This window comes from Stegostoma tigrinum, chromosome 7, assembly GCF_030684315.1.
Source record: "Stegostoma tigrinum isolate sSteTig4 chromosome 7, sSteTig4.hap1, whole genome shotgun sequence".
NCBI classification, from domain to species: Eukaryota; Metazoa; Chordata; class Chondrichthyes; order Orectolobiformes; family Stegostomatidae; genus Stegostoma; species Stegostoma tigrinum.
In genome coordinates, this window is record NC_081360.1 from 63,222,945 (window position 1) to 63,245,792 (window position 22,848).

The 22,848-nt window shown below is 40.8% G+C and overlaps 1 protein-coding gene across 6 annotated transcripts in view; it reads left to right on the plus strand.

Moving 5' to 3' along the window:
* scn1laa (sodium channel, voltage-gated, type I-like, alpha) overlaps positions 1-22,848 on the plus strand; it is a 176,456-nt gene that overhangs the window by 53,616 nt on the left and 99,992 nt on the right. For 4 of the 6 annotated variants that reach the window (XM_059647325.1, XM_059647324.1, XM_059647326.1 and 1 more), the window contains exons 10-13: positions 1,571-1,777; positions 7,424-7,714; positions 13,759-14,139; positions 17,191-17,323. In XM_059647325.1, coding sequence (XP_059503308.1) covers positions 1,571-1,777; positions 7,424-7,714; positions 13,759-14,139; positions 17,191-17,323 — 1,012 coding nt within the window. The remainder of the gene's footprint in view (positions 1-1,570; positions 1,778-7,423; positions 7,715-13,758; positions 14,140-17,190; positions 17,324-22,848) is intronic. The other 2 variants (XM_059647329.1, XM_059647328.1) reach the window with 1 other exon arrangement.

The window sequence follows — 22,848 nt, forward strand, 5'->3', positions numbered from 1 at the left end:
TAGCAGTCTGTAGAAATGTGGTGACTACTTTGCCATCCACTTGAAGCAGCTGTTGAATACCTTGAATATATTAATCAGACTGTAAACCAGAACTAAATTGGAATATAACTTTTCTCCGTCAGTGTAACTATTGGCCTGGCTGGCAAGTGGCAATCAGTATTCACATCACAGTGACTAGGCAATAACCTTTCCCAGCAAGATAAAATCTGACCATTGTTCTTTAACATTCAATGATATGACCATCACTGAATCTCCCATTATCAATGTCCTGACCATCACTATTGACATGTACAAGGTGCAGTTTCAGGATTGTGATGGAATACTCTTCATTGCAAGATCGCAGCTCCAATAATACTCCAGACTTGACACCATCCAGAATAAAGCAGAACACTTGATCCCTATCCCATTCACCATGTTGAACATTCATTCTTTTCACCACTGACACAAAGTAACAGTACTGTCTGCCGTCTAGAAAATACACTGTCATAGTTCAAAATGCTAGCTTTGTCAGCACCTTCCAAACCAACAGCCTCTACTCCCTAGAAGAACAATGAGCCAATGCATGAGAATTCCACCGCCACCTCTTTAAGGCACGCACTATCCTGATCTGGAACTACATTGCCTTCCCTTTATTGTTGCTAGGTAAGAATCTTCCTAAAAGCACCTGAAGAACTGTAGTGTTTCAAGAATGCAACTCCGCACCACCTTCTGCAGGATACATATGGGTGGCCAATAACAGTGACATCCACATCCCAGCATAAAATAAGAAAAAAACTTCTTGAAGATGGGATCTCAAAATGCTGAAGATAAAGGATGTTTGAGTTGCCTTAATATGGATCCACAAGTGCTGTCCTTGTCTTTATTACATTTTATAGCAAATAGCCATATGCAGCCACTTGCCCTCTTCACCTCCCCCCACCAACCCTGACTTCACCCAATAATTAGTTGCAAGACCCATGATGTCTGTACTTCATGTACCACATTATCTGTTTTATTCTTTCATCCCATGCTGTCAATGCTTTATTGTACTGTTAGCAGTTAATCAGACTTCAGTTACTGCAGTTTAAAAAAAATTCTAAAAGCCAGTAAAAGAGTTGAAGAAATAAATTACTTAAATGTCTTTTTCATATCCTTTTGCTCGTACTTTTTTACACATCAGAGATTAGATATTTATAACATCTAAAAAATATCTACTGTCATTAAATACCTTCATTCATATATTTATCCCAAAGTTCCAGCCTTCCAGATAACTTCAATGCCAAGCTTAATATTCTTACCAAATCTTCTACTGTGTCAGAAGTATCTTAAAGAGTATGAAAGATTTGAGAATTATCTTATTTTTGATTGCCATACTGAAATAATTAATTATTGTTTATTATATTAATAATAATTTTAAGAAAAGCTAATGCTGTTTATTTGCCTGGATGGATTTTTACCTTGTTCATTGAAGTTTGTGATTAATATGTTTCTTTTAACATACATCTGCGCAAATGTAGAATGTGTACTTAAGGAAGCCATGATTTGTCAGAATAGAATTAAGTAATAAAAATTTAATATTTTACTTTATCAGACCCTGCGAGCTGCTGGCAAAACATATATGATATTTTTTGTGTTGGTTATATTCCTGGGATCTTTTTACTTGGTCAACTTGATTCTGGCTGTTGTAGCCATGGCCTATGATGAGCAAAACCAGGCTACTTTAGAGGAAGCTGAACAGAAAGAGGCAGAATTTCAGCAGATGCTTGAACAACTTAAAAGACATCAAGAAGAAGCACAGGTAGAAACTTTACATTTGCTATTCCACAACAGAAATGCTAAATTTGCCAAACTGCATTGTAATGATACCAGTTATAGTAGTCTGTATTTATATCCCTGTGGCTTTATGGTTGAAGAGCCAAAACAAAACTTTGCCATGCGTGCATGCGTTTTAAAGAGTTACTGCTTCATTAGTTATCAGCGATAATGGGAACTGCAGATGCTGGAGAATTCCAAGATAATAAAATGTGAGGCTGGATGAACACAGCTCTCTGATGAAGGGTCTAGGCCCGAAACGTCAGCTTTTGTGCTCCTGAGATGCTGCTTGGCCTGCTGTGTTCATCCAGCCTCACATTTTATTATCTTGCTTCATTAGTTACCTCCCTTTCATCGTAATGTCAAAAGTGTGGATGTTCACTGTGATTACACAATGTTTAGTACCAATCATGACAGTGCAGTTACTGAAACAGTCCTTGTTTGTAAGCAGCAAGACCTGGACAACATTCAGGCTTGGGCTGGTAAGTGGTAAGTAGCATTTGTGCCGTACAAATGCCAGGCAATGACCATCTCCAACGAGAGAAATTAACCATCCCCTCTTGATATCTCGTGGTATTATCATCCTTAAAACCTCCACCATCATTGGCCAGAAACTGAACTGGGTGAGAAATATAAATGTAGACCCTACAAAAACAAAGACTTGGAATTTTGAAGCAAGTAACTTACAATCTAACTGCTGAATACCTGTCCACCATCTGCAAAGCATAAGTTAGGAGTGTGATGGGATACTGCCTACTTACCAGGATGAGTGCATCTCCAATAACAATCCAGAGGCTCTTCATCATCCTGGTCAAAGCAGTTCATTTGACTTCCCTGGACTGACCTATCCTCTCCCTACCTCCTCACCTATACTCTCCTCTCCACCTATCTTGTTTTCTCTCCATCTTCGGTCCGCCTCCCCCTCTCTCCCTATTTATTCCAGTCCCCTCTCCCTATCCCCCTCTCTGATGAAGGGCCTAGGCCCGAAACGTCAGCTTTTGTGCTCCTGAGATGCTGCTTGGCCTGCTGTGTTCATCCAGCTTCACACTTTGTTATCTTGGATCCTCCAGCATCTGCAGTTCCCACTATCACTGATACAAAAGTTTACTGAAGTTTCTCAAGAATGAAGTGCTGATGTACTGATGTGGATACTTCCATTTGTGACTTATGAGTTAATATAACTTAGGAAAATCTAACAGCCTTGTCCTTAAAAGAATTTGGAAGAATATCTATGCAATCAGAAATAGATTCTACTCAAAAGACAAGGAATAAAATGGTTGACAAACTATCGACAACTACAAGCTGAGGACCAGAAAACAAAGATATTAAAACTGGATAACAAACAGAGTAGCATGCATTAGGATTAGTGTTCTAACAGAGAAAATAAAAAAGAAAACAGAGAATGCAGGAAAAGAACGAAAAGGGAAATATGTGGGAAAGAAAGAGAAAGGGGACAGAGATCCAACTGAAAAATATTGAGCTAAAAAGGGGGCACCCCAATGAAGGTCACTCTTATAAGGGAACCATTCCTGAATCAAGTTTACGGGGTAAAGTTTTCAAGTTCACATTTAAAAACAACTTACATCACAACACCTTGTCTAATTGTGACATTGAAAGATATGAAAACATTTTATACTTTAGAATGTTACTGACTTCTCAGCAGACTTCTTTTGTTGATCACAAACACTCCAAGGAGGGATTTTTTAATGGCTTCCAAAATCCACATCAGCATACAAAAATATTGTACAAGTCTTCAGAATGTAGACAACAGTTTCAGAAGAGATGCTTGTATGTTTTGCATTCAAGGCCACCAATCCCCACAAAAATGCAGTGTGGTTAGAAATGATGTGGAGGCGCTGGTGTTGGACTGAGGTGCACAAGGTCAGAAATCACATGACACCAGGTTATAGGCCAACAGGTTTAGAACATAGAACATAGAACATTACAGCGCAATACAGGCCCTTCGGCCCTCAATGTTGTGCCGACCTGTCATGCCAATCTCAAGCCCATCTAACCTACACTATTCCATGTACGTCCATATGCTCATCCAATGACGACTTAAATGTACCTAAAGTTGGCGAATCTACTACCGTTGCAGGCAAAGTGTTCCATTCCCTTACTACTCTCCGAGTAAAGAAACTACCTCTGACATCTGTCCTATATCTTTCACGAGCTTTCAAAGCTTCACTCCTCCTTCAGGTCTTAGTGAGAGAGGTAGCATCACAGAATTTATAAGTAAAAGATCAAAGGGTTGCAACCACTGATCAAGATACATTAAACACACCGGAGATGCTGTTAAATCTTTAATCAGTTAGGCTTCAATTGATTAATATGTATATGTAAATCACAAATTTCTTTCAAGTCACAGTCCTGAGAAAACCCAAGGTTTTATCAGTGTAAAGAAGAGGTAACATTTTAGATCAGACAATGCACGTTAGGTTTGTTTAAAATCTGTTCGTGTTTTGGTTGGAGTCTGACTGGTTGTATTTCTAAATTAGGAATTTATAAAACACCTCATTGACTGTCTATAAATTGTGTACTTTTTGAACAAAATAGAATACATCTGCAAATACAAATTCACCCAATAGGATGTGTGTGTGTGTGCGCGCGCGCGCGCACAGTGGGGAGATGGGGGGAGCATGTGTGCGGGGGAGAGAGAGAGAGAGGGGGTGCATATATGCAGGGGAGGAGGAGAGAGGGAGCGTGTGCGCGGGGGAGGGGGAAAGTGTACTGTGTGGTGGGGTCACCTGTAGTGTGACAAGATCACGGTTGAGGTTGTCCTCATTGATACCAAACTTAGCTATCAGCTTCTGCTCAGTGACTTTGTTGTTGTGTATCTCGAAGCCTACCTTGGAGAACATTTACCCGAAGATCCGAGGCAGAATGTCCTTGACTCCTGAAGTGTTCTCCACTGAGAGGGAACATCCCTGCCTGGCGATTATTGCTTGGTGTTGATTCATCCGTTGTTGTAGCATCTGCATGGTCTCACCAATATAACATGCCTCGGGGCATTGTCGCCTACAGTGCATGAAATAGGCAGCATTGGCCAAGTCACATGAGTACCTGCCGTGTGCATGGTGGGTTGTACGTGTGATAGTAGGGTCCGTGTCGATGATCTGACATGTCTTGCAGAGGTTACCATAACGGGGTTGTATAGTGTTGTGGTCAATGTTGTCCTGAAGACTGGGTAGTTTGCTGTGAACAATGGTCTGTTTAAAGTTTGGCTGTTGTTTGAAGACGAGAATCTGCTTTTTTCTCTCTTTCTCTTTCTTTCTCTCCCACACACACACATGCAGACTCTCTCTCACTCTTTTCTTACACGCATGCACAAGCGCATGCATACACTCTCTCTTTTTACCCCACACACACACACAGTTTCACTCTGTCTGTCCGCCTCCCCTCACATTGGGAAGATCTTGGCAAAGTGCTCATCGTCATTGATAATGTGTTGAAGGCTGCGAAGAACACGGCATAGTTTCTCCACTCCTGGGACGATTTCAACAACAAAGGGTATTGTATCGGACGTTTCCTGTGTTTGGTACCCACGATGATGGCCTCAACTACAGGTGACCCCACCACACTCTACACTCTCATTCACTCACACACTCTCACTTCCCACCCCAAACGCGCGCTCTCTCTCTCTCTCTCTCTCTCTCTCTCTCTCTCTCTCTCTCTCTCTCTCTCTCTCCCCCCCCACCAACACACACACGGACGGGCACACACTTTTGCTCTCCCTCTCTCTCCCTGTAACATGCAGTGTCTCCCCCGCGCGCACATTTTTTTTTCTCTCTTTCGCTTTATTTCTCTCCCACACACACATGCAGACTCTCTCTTACTCTTTTCCTTACACACATGCACAAGCGCACGCCTACACTCTCTTTTTCTACCTCACACACGCACACACACTTTCACTCTGTCTGTCCCCCTCCCCGCACATGCGAGACAGAAGGTGTGTGTGCGCGCATGTGTGTACCTGTGCAAGGGAGAGAGTGAGTGAGAGAGATTGTGCATGTCTCTCTTTCTTTCTTTCTCTCTTTCCCTCTGTCTGTCTGTCTCTCTCTTCCCCCCCACCACCAAACATGCACATTCACATGCACAGTCTCTCTCACTCACTCTCTCCCCTGCACAGGTACACACATGCGCACACACACCTTCTGTCTCCCACAGATGTGTGTACGTACACACACACACACACACACACACACACACACTTTCTTTTTCAGAGGTAGTAGGAACTGCAGATGCTGGAGAATCTGAGATAACAAAGTGTAGAGCTGGATGAACACAGCAGGCCAAGCAGCATCATAGGAGCAGGAAAGCTGATGTTTCAGACCTAGACCCTTGTTTTTCTCCCTTTGTATCTCCAATTCCCTCTCCCACTCCCTCTCCCTCTCATGCACACTGTCTCTCCTGCACATGCACTGGCTTTCTTCCACACATGCTGTTTCTCTCTCTTCCCCCAAACATGTGCGTACACACTCTCACCAACTCTCTCCCATGCGCATTCTCTCTCTCTCTCTCTCTCCCCCTCACATGCATATGCATAGTCAGTCAGTGTGGCATTTTATAAATTCCTATTTTAGAAATAAAACCAATCTGACTCCCAACTAAAACATGAATGGATTCTAAACGAAGCCTCACATCTAACATGCATTGTCTGAGCTAAAATGTTATCTCTTCTTGACACTGATAAAACCTTTAGTTCGCTCAGGACATTGACTTGAAAGGAATTTGGGGATTAAAACCTAACTGATTAAAGATTTAACAGCATCTCGGGTTTATTTAATGCATCCTGATCAGAGATGTGACCTTGATCTTTTACTTATGAATTCTGTGTCTGATACTACCTCTCTCACGAACACCTGAAGAAGGAGTGAGGCTTTGAAAGCTTGTGTTTTCAAATAAACCTGTTAAGCTCTAACCTAGTGTTGAATGTTTTCTGACCACAAGGATAGAAAGGCAGAGACAGTGCTTCTCTGGTGGAAAGAACCTTGTTTCACAACTCAGTTGGCATCTTAATTGGTGGAGGATAATCATATACAAATGGAACAAAATTCATGCTGTTTTTTTGCATGGCCACTAAGGGATTCTTCTAAATAGTGCAACTCAGTTTTCAGTTAAACTTTGTCAGAAATCCTTTTGGCAACAAATGTTAGTTGCTGAAATCCCACCTATTCCATCTGTTTTGCAAATGTAATTTCTAGCTCAATGCACCACATTCTTTTTATTGACAAACCTCTAACCTTCGTGCTTAAATTGTTCCACCCTTGTTATGGTGCATGGGCTCATCTTTTACATTTTGATCATCTCAATGCTTTTCTTGATCGGAATAAAAGTTTAATGTTCCCAGATGTAGGCTTGAAATGTATAGGTTGGATAATGGCACTCAGAAACTTAGGTATATTCAACTGCAGTTCCTTTTGTGCACATCTTAGTAAGATATTAACCTATATATTCCACAATATGTATTTTTATTAAGATGTACTAATTGACTGGAAACCTTTCCTTTTTAAGTCAATCTAGTTGGCACTTGTACGTATGCAGATGTAAATAATATATTTTCTACTTTCTGCCTTCATAACACTGAAAAAGTGATCTCTAAAAATCTTGTATTTTTTTTGCCATTGAACAGGCTGCAGCCGCTGCTGCAGCTGAGGCAGGAGATGAAAATGGAAGAATTGGACTATGTGAAATGTCCCACAGTTCCTCAGATGCATCAAAGCTTAGTTCAAAGAGTGCAAAGGAGAGGCGAAACAGAAGGAAGAAACGAAGACAAACCGAGCTAGATGCCGAGGAAAAGGATAAAGGTGAAAGGGCTCACAAGTCAGAATCAGAGGACAACGGAAGAAAGGGAAATGGTTTCCGGTTTTCTCTCGATCGCAACTGTCTTTCTTACGAAAAGAAAAATTCTTCCCCACATCAGGTAAGTGGAATAAATTGTTTATAATGTATGATTCCATTATATAGTAATCACTGATATTTCTACCATATTTCATTAAGAAAGATGGTAACAAATAGTTGTTTTGAGCTATTGACTTGTGTTGCTAAGAAAAGAAGATGCATTTTGTCAGAGCTTTTTGCTTTGTACTGATCAGATAATTTACAAGAGTACCAAGGTAAGTAGAAAATAACATTTATACCTAATTAGAGGAGAATGCAGATTGTTTGACAAGTGGACAATAATAGTAGAGTTGTTGCTGTGGAGACTGCACCAGATATGATGACAGGTAGTTAACTGCCAAGCTTTGTTTAAATTTTAAATCAGGCATTAACCTTTTTCCCTAAGAAATGAAACAGAAATTGGTTCTCCTCTACTTTGTTAAAATGAAACAGGCAAAATGTGTTTATATGTTCTTTCTGTCTGCAAGGAACAGGGCACTGTGTTTTAATGTATGTAGCTCCCAGTATGTGCAAATGTGTTTCTTTTCCAGCCAAGGAAAAAACCTAAAACCCCAGCAGCTACCCATCTGAAAACAATTTCAGTGATTTAGCCTCATGACGTGGAGTAAATACAGCATATTTTTTTGGGCATCTTTGAGAAACAATGATTCTATTGTCAGTAGGTTAAGATGTTATCTAAAAGAGAGGAAAAATCCAAATGTAAAACACTGAACTGTAGGAGAGCTAAATTCTGTGAATTGAACTGCAATCTAGTTTATAATACTTAGAGTTAAAATAGTAAACGAGTAATGGGAAACCCGTGGAGGCAAGATAGTTCAGATAAAGACAAGATACATTCCGACAAACAAAAGGAAGTGATCCAAAGTTAGAAATTCCTGGATGAATAAAAGAGATGAGACACTACAGTGCTTACCATCCGCTTTCCCTAAGCCCTCTTCATACCCTTCTTGTGCTCATTACCCACCTTGTGCACCCACCCAATATTTACTGTGGTCAGAATTCATAAGTGTGTAATAACATAGGGAAGTGTTTGAGGCACTCACGTGACTTTGAAAATAATCATGCTTTCAAATTCCACACGAAAAAAGCCTTGCGTATCTTAAGGCTTCATTAAAATCACCAAACATAACTTTCAAACTCCACCTGAAAAATATTTAATTCTCTGAAGTAATTGTAGAAAATATCCAAAATAAATCAACAGTCATTCAAAAACTTCCTGAAAAGCATAATCCTCTCTGGTCATAATAATCCTCTGCTCATAAAGCAGTCAATCAATCCTAAGATCTCCAGAGTAGCCCTGCTGAACTCAATCCATTCGTAGTGTATGGAGCTCAACCCAAACACTTATAATTGTGTAAAATTGCACAGCTATTTAGCAAAGTATGCAGAAGTGAGCACATTAAAGCTTTTGAATTCATAAAACATGTGGTCATTTGTTACATATTTGAAAGTCTCAACAGGTGCCTAAACTAGAAATCAATTTAGAGGTTAAAGCACATATACAATTGACTCAATAAAAACTAGATCTCAACACTGTTCATTGCAGAAGGGTACTTTATGCAGTGGATATTTAGTCCAGTTCCTTCAAAGATTTACCAGTTTTCACAGTGCAGGTCACTTTAATCATAGAATCTCAACGGTGCAAAAAGAGGTCATTCAGCTCATCAAGTCTGCAGTGACTTGCCCGAAGAGCATCCTATCCAGACCCAGTCCCCCACTTTATCTTGGTAACCCCATATTTCCCATGGTTAACTCAACTAGCTGGAACAGCCCCAGAAATTATGGGTCAATTTAGCATGGCCAGTCCACCTAAGCAGCACATCTTCGGAGAATGGGTTGAAATTGGAGCACCTGGAAGAAAGCCACACAGGCGTGGGAAGAATGTCTGTTGTCCCCATGGACAGTGACTCAGGCTGAAACTGAACGCATGTCCCTGGTGCTATGACGCAGCAGTGCTAACCACTGCATCACCCTTAGGTTTAGTGGTCACTTACCTTTTCTAAACCAAGTATCAGTGGTAAGAACATATTTAACTTATCCTGCATTACCACATATGATATGTGAGGAAGGTAAGAAATAGGAGCAGGAGTAAACCATCCTGACTTTTGAGCCAGCTGTACTATTCTTTGAGATCATAGCTGATGTTCCATTTCAGCATCATTTTCCTGCTTGTTGACGTATTTGACAATGCGTAGAAGTTTATCAATCTCAGTCCTGCACAACCTTAAAGACTGAATCTTGACAGCCCTCTGAGGCAGTAAATTTCAAAGATCCGCTACCTCTGAGTGACGAGCTTCCCCTTTACTCTAAGAACATGTCCCTTGTTTTATAGCCCTCAGCTAGGAGAATTATCTTTTCTGTCAATCCCTATAACAATTTTATGTGTTTGAATGAAAGCATCTCACATTCTTCTCAGCTCCAGTGAATATAGGCCCAGTCAATTTGATCTTTTCTCATAGAACAATCCCTCAACCAATGAATTACTTAGTATACCTTCATTGCTCTTCCTCAGTGGCAAGTATATCTTACCTTTAGTAATGAGAGCAAAACTAGACACATACTCCAAGTGTGAAATTAGCAAACATTTTGAACCTACATGTCATAAACTCCCAAACTACAGATCAGAATTGCATGGTTCACAACTCCTTTGAGATGTTATGAACAATTGGGGTGGCACGGTGGCCCAATGGTTAGCACTGCAGCCTCACAGCGCCACAGACCCAGGTTCGATTCCACCCTCAGGTAACTGTCTGTGTGGAGTTTGCACATTCTCCCCGTGTCTGCGTGGGTTTCTTCTGGGTGCTCCGGTTTCCTCCCACAGTCCAAAGATGTGCAGGCTGGGTGGATCAGCCATGCTAAATTGCCCATAGTGTTCAGGGGTGTGTGGGTTATAGGGGGATGGATCTGAGTGGGATTCTCCAAGGGGCGGTGTGGACTTGTTGGGCCAAAGGGCCTGTTTCCACACTGTAGGGAATCTTATCTAATATCACCTACAAAAAAATGGATCTGACTCTATGAAAATAGGGTGGAATGGAGGCAGGGAGTGTGTGAAGTATGTCAAATGCAATCTCAACAACTGAGCTGGCAAAGGTAAGAGTGCTGAATCTGGGCTTACAACCCACACGCTAATTCTGTGGCACTAAAAATAAACAACAATGGTAAGAGAGGCAGGAATCTCAGAACGTGATTCCAATCGCCGTTATTGAAACTCATCCATTTCTGTTCTGACACAGCTAACCTATGGAGCTGAAAATGAAACAAAAAATGAAGGTTTGTGATAAATGCCAAATTCATAATACAATGGACAACCGTGGAAAATGGGAAAAGGAACCCAGAGGAGTGAAAAAATTGACTGGGAATAGATTAACTGGTAACATAAAAGAGAACACAAAAGTCCTTCATAAATGTGTGTAGGTTTAAAAAAATTGTCAAATAACATTTAGTGCTAGTTAGGGACCAAAAAGGGGATGATTTTGTGCAGAAAAAGGGGATGGCTGAGGTACTAAATGAGTACCTTGCGCCTTTCTAAATTATAAGGATGATCTTGCTGGTGTCATTACAAAGAAGAAAATATATGAGAAAATTGGATGAAGTCAACAAGACAATACTTTAAAAGTTTTCATTCCTCAAGGAATTAGCACTCCTTTAATGATTCTGCAAATAGCAAATTTTCATCATTGGTTGCATGATCTTAGGGACAAAGTATGATTGTAAAATCAGCAGAGTGGGCTTGTAGTTAGTTAGCTCTGGTGTTCTAAATTCACAAGCTAGAATATCACTACTTGTTATGTTCCATATTGCAATTCAGGATAGGCAAAGGTTTGAATTAAGGAGCAAGGAATAGTATAGAAGCAAATGTACTTTTTGTAGTCCACTGTGCTGTAATACTGGCTGCTTTCTGTATATTCTAGCTTCTTATTTATCTGTAAAGCATCTTCAGAATTTTATTCGATCAAAAGACCTATATAAGGAGTTGTTGTAACCATTACTGACAATATTCAAATATTCTTATTTCTGACTTTAAGAGAATTGCAACAGAAAAGATAACTTCTTAAACAAACCTGCATTTACCCCACATACTTGAAGCTATCCTTGACCCACTGGACCTAAAAATGCTGGAATAATACATGACAAAATAACGAAAGACAAAAGACAGATTTCTTTAAGCACTCTTCCAGATTGCTGTATATTTGCACAAAATTGTGAAATAAACATGATGCAACAATATCACGTTGCTTCTGGGATCTGATAAACATCCGAGTGGTCTATTTCCTTAACTGCTAAAGGAAAAGGTTAAAAGTGAGATTCTGAACCAGGTCATAGAATTTTAAAATCCCTCCAGTATGAAACAGATTGTTGTGCTCACTAAGTGCACACTGATCATTCAAAGAGCATCCCATCTAGACCCATCCTTCCATCCTGTCCCTGTAACCCTGCATGTCACTGGACACTATGGACAATTTAGCATAGCCAAACCACATATCCTGCACATCTTTGGACTAATTTTGGCAGTGTTCATTAACTTTAAATATTGAACTGTACCCACACACTTTCACTTTCACCATCTAAACAGCAAATTCCTCTCCATATGTGGTGCTGTATCTCATAAAATCTAGCTGTTAACCTGATGTATTTTTTTGCCCTCATCTGGCCGTTGTGACCTAAACTTGACAGTAGATGTGTAACCCAACAATGGCAGCACCATTGCTGTTTGACAATTTTAATGACCTGTATGCAGTGTGTGGTAAATTTTTTGCAATAATGGAGCCAAATGGAAGCCCTTAAAAGAGAAGGCAAGGGAAATGAGAGGGTACTCTTCAGGGTTTAGTGTAACAGTTTGGTGCTACATTTAAATTCAGAAGAGAATGAATCATCGCTTTACAACAATTGTTGTGATTAGGTCATATTTGAGCTAAGGAATGAGGGCTTGGAAAAGAAACAGAGCAGTGGTGAGCATTAAGTTTGTGATCAGGAGCCAGGCAGACGGCAGCTGTACTTAATACATGTACTTAATCATTATTGACAGCCACAGAAAGTCACATGTTTCATTCTTCAGTTATGCAAATCATACTTCTTAGTTTTTTTTCCAAACTTTCTCCCTCTTCCCCAATGTTAGTATTGCTTTTGATGTCCATCTGTACTTCGATCGTGTACAACGGTTCTTTTGTGGGATTAGAAGGCTATTATTGTGCTGTTAGGATCTCAATGCAAGCAAGTAAAATACTATAGATATCCCATTTCACAGGAGATGTGAAATTAGGAAGAAAAAACTGTTGGAAAACACTCAGCAGCTGGAAAGGGATATGGAGTTAAAATTTCAAGTTTTTGACCAGTTATGAAAGCAATCATTGAATGAAAGGCAAACCTTCCTCCTGTCTCTTCACAGATGCTGCTTGACCAGCTGAGTGTTTCCAGCATTGGGTTTGAGAATTGTTACTGAACACCAGCACCATATTATACATTGATTAAATACGTGTTTGTTTGCATTGGTATAATTTATGCAGAAAAATATTTTTTAGAGCTCATCAAATTTTTGTAGCATGGGAGCAGGCCTCAGACACAAGAATATTGTCTTCTCTATCCAAAAAGATTGCAAAGAGCAAACAATGGAGAAGAAAAGTAGGCTAAATTAGAGTCTACATAAATGCAGAAAATTGTCTCGTAATTAGCGAAGAATCAACCAGCTAGTTCCACTCTGACATAACAATCTGTCTCTTCTTATTTAAATAGTGCTATAAAAGCACATATGTAATATACTAATTAATGTCTCAATCTTTTAACTTGATTGCAAGTTACATGACTAATCAGTGGATTTCATGGTGATTTAAATCATTCATATATTGAAAGTGACCCAGCAGTAGGTATTTCAAGCAAAATTTCCATGTTTCTGAAAGCAATGTTTCAGTTATTTTGTAGAAAAGCTTATTCAGATTAAAATGGCAGCAGACTGCTTCTTTGGGATTGAAAGTATGAGGAAACCTGGAAACAACTGTATAAACAGGAATGACATATCATAGTTCAAAATTGAAGTGATACTGATTCTCGTATATTGTCATTCTTTTTTAGTCACTACTAAGTATTCGTGGCTCCATCTTTTCTCCAAGACGCAACAGCAGAAGCAGCATCTTCAGTTTTAAAGGACGGACTAAAGATGTCGGGTCAGAAAATGATTTTGCTGATGATGAGCACAGCACTTTTGAAGACAATGAAAGCAGAAGGGGCTCACTCTTTATTCCACGGAGGCAGGGTGAGAGACGCAGCAGTAACATTAGTCAGACCAGTAGGTCATCCAGGATGCTACCAGTGCTTCCAGTGAATGGGAAGATGCACAGCACAGTGGACTGCAATGGAGTAGTTTCACTAGCCGGTGGACCTTCAACTCCAACATCACCCATTGGACGACTTCTGCCAGAGGTGATAATAGATAAGCCAGCTACTGATGACAATGTAAGAAAGTTTTAAATAGTTAGATTAGGCGTGATGGCCATGTGGTACTGCAATGATTACAGCATAGGATGCCATTGAGAAACGCATAGCTGATCGACCAAATGATATCCTGTATTTTATTTCAAATGACTTGAAAATAATGTATAGGATAGCTCTCTAAATACAATAAACTATATTAAAATTTTCATGGATAGCAGGAACTGCAGATGCTGGAGAATCTGAGATATCAAGGTGTAGAGGTGGATGAACACAGCAGGCCAAGCAGCATCGTAGGAGCAGGAGAGCTGACGTTTCGAGCCTAGACCTTTTTCCAGAAGGGTCTAGGCCCGAAACGTCAGCTCTCCTGCTCCTAGATGCTGCTTGGCCTGCTGTGTTCATCCAGCTCTTCACCTTTGTTATCTCTTATTTAAAATTTTTATTGCTTTTCAGAAATGCAGCAGAAAGTATGTTCATGGTTGATATTATCCCAGAATCCAATCAAAAATATTTTAACACCGTCAAATTACATTTACTTTAATGTCTGCCATTGCAGCTCTCACACTTTAACATTACTGTCTAATTCACTGCAGGTAATTCAATTGGGAATCTATTATCTTTGTACTAATAAATACTGAAATACTTTGTAGATGAAGTCATCAATTCAATAAAACTTGTGGCTTCAGCTCACTATTGACTGTTAATGCATTCTGAAGCTGGATAAAGTAGGAAATTAGATGAAATCTTTGGCTCAGTGCTAAATTTCTTCACAAAATTCAACATCAGAAATGTTTTGCTCCTCTCTAACTAAAATCCAGTGTCCCATGTGTGTCTCTTACATAGAACATAGAACATTACAGCACAGTACAGGCCCTTCGGCCCTCGATGTTGTGCCGACCTGTCATACCGATCTCAAGCCCATCTAACCTACACTATTCCATGTACGTCCATATGCTTGTCTAATGACGACTTAAATGTACCTAAAGTTGGCGAATCTACTACCGTTGCAGGCAAAGCGTTCCATTCCCTTTCTACTCTCTGAGTAAAGAAACTACCTCTGACATCTGTCCTATATCTTTCACCCCTCAATTTAAAGCTATGCCCCCTCGTGCTCACGGTCACCATCCTAGGAAAAAGGCTCTCCCTATCCACCCTATCTAACCGTCTGATTATTTTATTTCTTTACGTTCTTCTGTATACCAAATGAACAAAATGAACAAATTCATTAGTGAATCATCCTTTGAAGGGACATCGTAACCAAAGTCATAACTTTGAAGGAAGATTAAGTAATTAAATTTAGTAGGGGCCTTGAGGTGTAGCAGTAGTGTCCCTGACCTCTGAGCCAGAAATTCCAGACTGAAGTTACACCTGTTCTAGATGTCTGACACAGCATGCCTGAGTTGATTTAAAATAACTGAGTACTTCATTTAATTTATCATTGTTGGGCTAAGTCATTTTTTATTGTGCCCAAGGTACTCAATAATCAATGCCCTTCTCCTGTGTATCCTTAACCTTTAATATTATTAGTTACGTTATATTAACATCAATCACTTTTCTGGTGAGTATGCAATCATAGTTACCTTGTGTGAACTGTGAGCAATAATCTGATGGCCCAGAAATCACACTTCTAAGAATTAAAATGGTCTTTTTGAAAACAGGCTATTTTCTTGATAGTTCACACATAAAAAGTATAATAACATGAATACCATACTAGTACTTGTTGAGTAAACACAGGGTATCACTATTCAATTCAAATACTGGCATGAAAAATTCACAGATCTCTTACTTAAAGGTGAAAGAAATACTGTTACAGCCATGAACAACTTTAAAAAATACAATCATGAAACAATCCCTCTGAGAATTGGCACTCATTCCACTGGAGTGCCAACATAACTTTGGAGGGAGTCTGTCCAAAAGACTGTTTAGGAGTTAGCATGGATTCATTAAATCCTACAGTGTCCTTTTCCCGATCTCTCAGGCATCTGCCATAATTTTCAGTTGATGGCTGTTGTATATAACTAACAACACCTACATCCCAATCATGGAAGTGGGACTAATATTTGCATTTGCACTGGCCCACTGAAGGAAATTGAACATTAATTTTTAAAATTATTTTTGACATTGTTAAGTTCTAAATAAACTATGCTAAAAGTACTCATAACCTTTTTAAATCAGGAATCATGTACTTGTACTTCAGTTTTATAGTTTTCATGTAATTCTAGATCTAGACTGATACACAAATTCAAAATCAATGAGAAACTCTATGCTTGATTTTAACTTATACCTTCATCCTCTGTTATATTCCTCTTCTCATATGCTTTCCTGCATTTTCAGCTTATTTTCAAGGTATTCTGTTTTAAATTCACTTTTTTCTTGTATTTCCACAATCTGCATTACTTTGCTTTTGATTATATTTAAATGTCTACTTACAATGTCAAGCACCAATTATATTTATGATACTTCTTACCATACTGGCAGACTGGAAATGAAAAGTTCACTGTTGTAATTAATGTCCCATATGTACTCTTTTTAACAGGGCTCATTAGTGACTATTGAACAGATATCCACATACTGCACATTTCACAAGACTCCAGTTGTCTGCTGAAGTTGTGCATACTCATAGACAAAATAGCATGAGAAATAATACTCTGTAACTGATCTTATTCTCATTGCTGGTGTCAGAAGCGCAGAAATAAAAGTCGGCTGATATCAGCACTTCCATCGCCCTCACTCTTTCAAACTGGATAATTCCTTTCCCTCCATCATTCTCTATGCTCTATGTGAGAGCTAGAAGATTAGATCTGATACTACGTGCCTTAGTTCTGTAGCTGAAAGGTTAACTTTGTTGCAAGTATTAACACTGTCACTTTGGCATAAATATCAGCATCTTTCCAATAAACAAATGCTAAACAGTATAATTGAAAATGTAGTGCAAGGAAAATATACCATGAATTTGAAATTCCTTTTTTAAATTATTTTTATTCTAACATTTTTCAGGATAAGGTTTCTTTGGAAAAGTTTGGAAGTGAACAGGTTGAGATAAAACTGAATAATTGAATTTTATATCATTTGCAGGGCACAAATACAGAAACAGATCTGAAGAAGAGGCGATCAGGATCTCATCAATTTTCTATGGATTTTCTAGAAGATCCTATACAAAGGCAGAGAGCGTTGAGTGTGGCCAGTATTCTCACAAATACTATGGAAGGTTTGTATCTGTAAAACAGCAGCCTGGTTGAGAGAAAAGCAAAAAAAAAATTATATTTTCTAGTTTCTACATTTTGCATATCAAATTACTATGGTATTTATTTGAAAATATAGGGATGTGGAGCAACATGTGTTGGTGAAGGAGGTTTGCTGATTTATTTTCATTAATTTATATAGATGAAAAGTGACATGGCAAGTTGGCAAGTTTTCTGATTTTCTTTTAGACACTGTGCATGTAGAAGGTGATGAAAGGGAGGCAACGGCCTAGTGGTATTATTGCTGGTCTGTTAATCCAGAGATCCAGGCAATGTTCTGTGGACCTGGGTACAAATTCCTCCATGGCTGATGGTGGAATTTGAATTCAATAAAAATCTGGAATTAAGAGTCGAATTGATGACCAAGAATCTATTATCGATTATTGGAAAAACGTATCTCATTCTGTATCATCCTTTCGGAAGGAAACTACCATCCCTGGCCCACATACAACTCCAGACCCCAATGTGGTTGACTCTTAATTGCCATCTAGGCAATTAGAAATGCACGATAAGTGATGCCCTGATCCTGTGAAAGATTTTTTAAAAAATCCAACATACCGAGACTTAGCCACAGAAATATTTGTCTCACATTTAGTGTAACTACTTTCAATTCAACTCACAAAGAATTTTGATGGGTTTTTTTGTCTTACACTGCTATGCCTGTACCTAAAAAGAAATTTTGCAGTTAGAAAATGACATGGCATAAAGCTCTGCTGATGTGGTGCTGGCTTTCTATTTTCTGGGGAGGATAGGTAAAATTCCTGGTGGCCTTTCCTGTCATTTTTAAGCAGTTTATGGCCTGTGTAGTGCACGGATATTAATGTATGTAACCTTGAGGATGCCAAAGTAGTACTCTGTCCTATCCATTGGTACCATTTCCTTTGTCTTGCCCACAAATCAGAATTACTAAAATCAAATCACACGTACATTTCAAATGCAATTGGCTCCTGCCATTCTGCAAAACTTCTCAGTGTACTGAGAGGATTTGTTGCTTAGTAGGTGGCAGCCTGACTGAGTCAGAAACAGCTCCAAGCTCAAGTCTGACGAAGGAAGGTGCCATCTGAATGCAGTAAGGCAGATTGGGTATCAATGGGTAAAATCTTTCCAACATATAATAACAGCAGGCAGCAAATTTGGGAGAGATTGCTGGTCAGCTACGTGATGGAAAAAAAATGGAGCTTCAACACAATTTCTAGCTCCATGCTACAAAGTGTATATAAACGCATATGTTGCCACAGCAACTCAGGCTTCATTTGGGCTGTTTGGCTAAATTGGCTGAATGACTAGTATAGATCAGATTGATTCCAACAGGGTTGACAACACCCTTACCAGGATAAATTTCACAAAAGAAGGAGAGATCAACAACCGACTACCCTTCCTGGACATAATGGACAAAGAGTGAGAGTTAACATTTCAGGTTGAGTCACCCTTTGTCAGAACTGAGATAAATTCTGAGATCATTTCTGAGGTAGAATCATGCAAACCAAAACATAAACTCTGATTTCTCTCCACAGATGCTGCTTGACCTGCTGAGCTTTTCAGCAAATTCTGTATTCATTTCTGATTGACATCATCTGCACTTCTTTCAGTTTTTGTGTCAGAGTTGCACAAGAAGTTCAACAATACCGAAGAGGCTTCGCGGTAGGACCGCAACTTTCCCCCCACAGTGATCGAGAACGCCCTTGACCGCGTCTCCCGTATTTCCCGCAACACATCCCTCACACCCCGCCCCCGCCACAACCGCCCCAAGAGGAACCCCCTCGTTCTCACACACCACCCTACCAACCTCCGGATACAACGCATTATCCTCCGACACTTCCGCCATTTACAATCCGACCCCACCACCCAAGACATTTTTCCATCCCCTCCCCCGTCTGCTTTCCGGAGAGACCACTCTCTCCGTGACTCCCTTGTTCGCTCCACACTGCCCTCCAACCCCACCACACCCGGCACCTTCCCCTGCAACCGCAGGAAATGCTACACTTGTCCCCACACCTCCTCCCTCACCCCCATCCCAGGCCCCAAGATGACATTCCACATTAAGCAGAGGTTCACCTGCACATCTGCCAATGTGGTATACTGCATCCACTGTACCCGGTGCGGCTTCCTCTACGTTGGGGAAACCAAGCGGAGGCTTGGGGACTGCTTTGCAGAACACCTCCACTCAGTTCGCAACAAACAACTGCACCTCCCAGTCGCAAACCATTTCCACTCCCCCTCCCATTCTCTAGATGACATGTCCATCATGGGCCTCCTGCACTGCCACAATGATGCCACCCGAAGGTTGCAGGAACAGCAACTCATATTCCGCCTGGGAACCCTGCAGCCATATGGTATCAATGTGGACTTCACCTGTTTCAAAATCTCCCCTTCCCCTACTGCATCCCTAAACCAACCCAGTTTGTCCCCTCCCCCCACTGCACCACACAACCAGCCCAGCTCTTCCCCCCCCCCCCACCCACTGCATCCCAAAACCAGTCCAACCTGTCTCTGCCTCCCTAACCGGTTCTTCCTCTCACCCATCCCTTCCTTCCACCCCAAGCCGCACCCCCAGCTACCTACTAACCTCATCCCACCTCCTTGACCTGCCCGTCTTCCCTGGACTGACCTATCCCCTCCCTACCTCCCCACCTACACTCTCTCCACCTATCTTCTTTACTCTCCATCTTCGGTCCGCCTCCCCCTCTCTCCCTATTTATTCCAGTTCCCTCTCCCCATCCTCCTCTCTGATGAAGGGTCTAGGCCCGAAACGGCAGCTTTTGTGCTCCTGAGATGCTGCTTGGCCTGCTGTGTTCATCCAGCCTCACATTTTATTATCTCTCAACAATACCGATCTTGTCAGGAGCAATTTGCTGCATGTTTCGTGCCTCCACTGAGTGGTGAGGCAGCTATCAAACCAGAAACTTGCCAGTTGCCAAAAATGGATGATTATAATTTTTTTAACATCGCAACTTGCCTTACCAATATTCCGCTTCCCGTCTTAACAAATTCACCTCCCATTATAGCTAGCATTCTGCATATGTCAACTTCCATATACCCTCATAACACATCTCCAGTTCACTTAGAGGAATTTCTGCACTTAATGCTGCATCTCGGATTTTGAACCTACTTAGATGCTCACAGCATCCCTGTCTTGTATTCCTTGCCTCGCCACACATTTCCCACTCTCACAGCACAGATTTATTGCCATGCTGGTTAGCACAGACACAAAGTCAGGAAGCTGTCCTGGTTGTCAACAGTCTTCAGTTAAATCGGGGAGAGGCTTTGGTGAGGGGGTTCAGGCAGAATAAGTCAAGGGCAGCATCCAAAACCAGTTGGAGACACAGTCGCTCAGTGTGGTTAGGGTCTCCATGCAAGGGGTGAGGAGCTGAATGTTAATTAGTCCATCACCTGTCTTAACCACTTTCTGGCCTATTATAGCCTGGGTTCCTTCTGAAATAAGATAGAAGCAGGTATTAGGGAGATGGAAGTGGGTAGCCCAGCTGTTATTTTTGGTACAGTTAGGAAAGTGTCCAAAATGAGTGAGTAGGCAACACGGAGGTTACCTAGAGTTAGTGGTGTTCGTGATTGGGCTGAGTGATAGTAAATAGGGTAAGAAGTTGCAGACGTTTCTGAAAATGTTAAAGTGTGAACATTGCTGGGAGATGAACATGCAGTAGTGGAGTGAGAGACCGAGTGTAAGAATTAAAGACAACAAGTTGGCATTTATGCTGGCTGAGTCATTGACCTTCCACCCTAAACGGCTGGACATTCCTCTAGTCAGCTAGGTCTGCACTGACCTGGCTGGAAACCTCAGAACAGGCTGGCATGGTCTTATAAAAACTGAAAGAATTGCAGACGCTGTAAATCAGGAACAAAAACAAAATTGCTGGAAAAGCTCAGCGGGTCTGGCAGCATCTGTGAAGGAAAAAACAGAGTTAACGTTATGGGTCCGGTGTCCCTTCCTCAGAACAGCGTGGTCTTATGCTGTGGCCGCCTCCTCTTCTATTCCTGGCAGATGTGGACATCCTGCCTGTGCACCACCCCATCCAGTAGGATCTCTGGGTCCCTGCCTGCAAAATAGAAGGCCTTTTTCCCTTTAGCTATCACGTCCAGGGCAAATGACAGGAACCGTGCAGGGCAGCTCTGGACTGACAGTGCTTGTCCGGGTGCATATTAGCTTTATAAAGATAAGATGCAAAATGCTATAGATCCCGGAGAACTGGAACAAAAACACCAAAATGCAGGAGAAACTCAGCATCTATGGCACGAGAAACAGAGTTAACGTTATAAGTCTGGTGTTACGCTTCTTTAAAACTTTTCAAGTTGTCACTGGCATCAGGAATGCTGGGCAGTTCTGGCAGTGGTGTGTTGACTTGCTTTGGAGCATGGTAAGATTGGTCTAGAAACACCTAAGAGCGATGCCACAGCATTTGGGTAAGTAATTACTGAGGTGAGTATGGTAGGCTATGGCAAGAAAATGTGCTAGGCCTTGCTGTGAAAAACCTGAGAAAAAACGTAGTGCAACCAGCACTTTGCCAAAACAATCTAACATTTGCTTCAGTGTTTTCAAAATTGGTATTGGTCCATTCTTGTACAAGTTATTTCCCACCGCAGTATAAGATTCTTGGAGCAGATCATTGTGTTCCCTTTAATAACTACACTGTTTTCATTAAATGCTCCCCCAGCAGAAACTACTTAAAAAATAGTGCACTGCAGAGATGCAATCAAAGGATCCAGAAGTATTACTTTTTATACAGAAAGGAGTCAGCTGTAGACTGCTTTCTGACATGTGAGAAAAATATTCGATGAAGTGGCTGAAGACTTGCAGAAGTCTTGTGGTTGTTAGCGCCAATGTTCCTTTCTATTGCCTGACTGCCCTGCTACTGAACTGAGTACTCTGCATCTGAACTGCACTTCTGCTGACATATAAAAAAGCAGGCTCTGGAAAAAGGTCTCTCAGCTTTCCTAAGGGGAGCTTGTGATGTAGTGATAATGTACAAGTAACTCAGAACCCAGCGTAATGCTCCAAGGATATGTGTTTTCATTTCTGCCATGTCAGATGGTGAAATTTCAATTCAGTAAAATTTCTGGAATTAAAAGCTAGCTCAATGCAGGCTGTGTAACCATTGTTGATTATTGTTTAAAAACCCATCCGATTCACCAATAACCTTTGGGGAAGGAAGTCTGCTGTTCATACTTGGCATGGTCTACACGTGATTCGAGACCTATAGCAATGTGGTAGACTTTTGACAGTCCTATGAAATGATCCAGTAAACCACTCGGTTCAATGGCATTTGCTGGCCAAGGCAGCACTACCACTTTGATGAATGAATTCTAAAAACGGCAAAGGAGGTATTGGAGTCCAGAGCCTGTATGGTTCCAACATGATCATCCTTCAGCTTAATCATTACTATTTTCACAGACTCCTGAAGGAAGGGTTCAACTGCAAAGAGCTTCAAGTTGCTGACCTACACCATGAGTCTCTGTGATATGATAAAGATGCCACAAA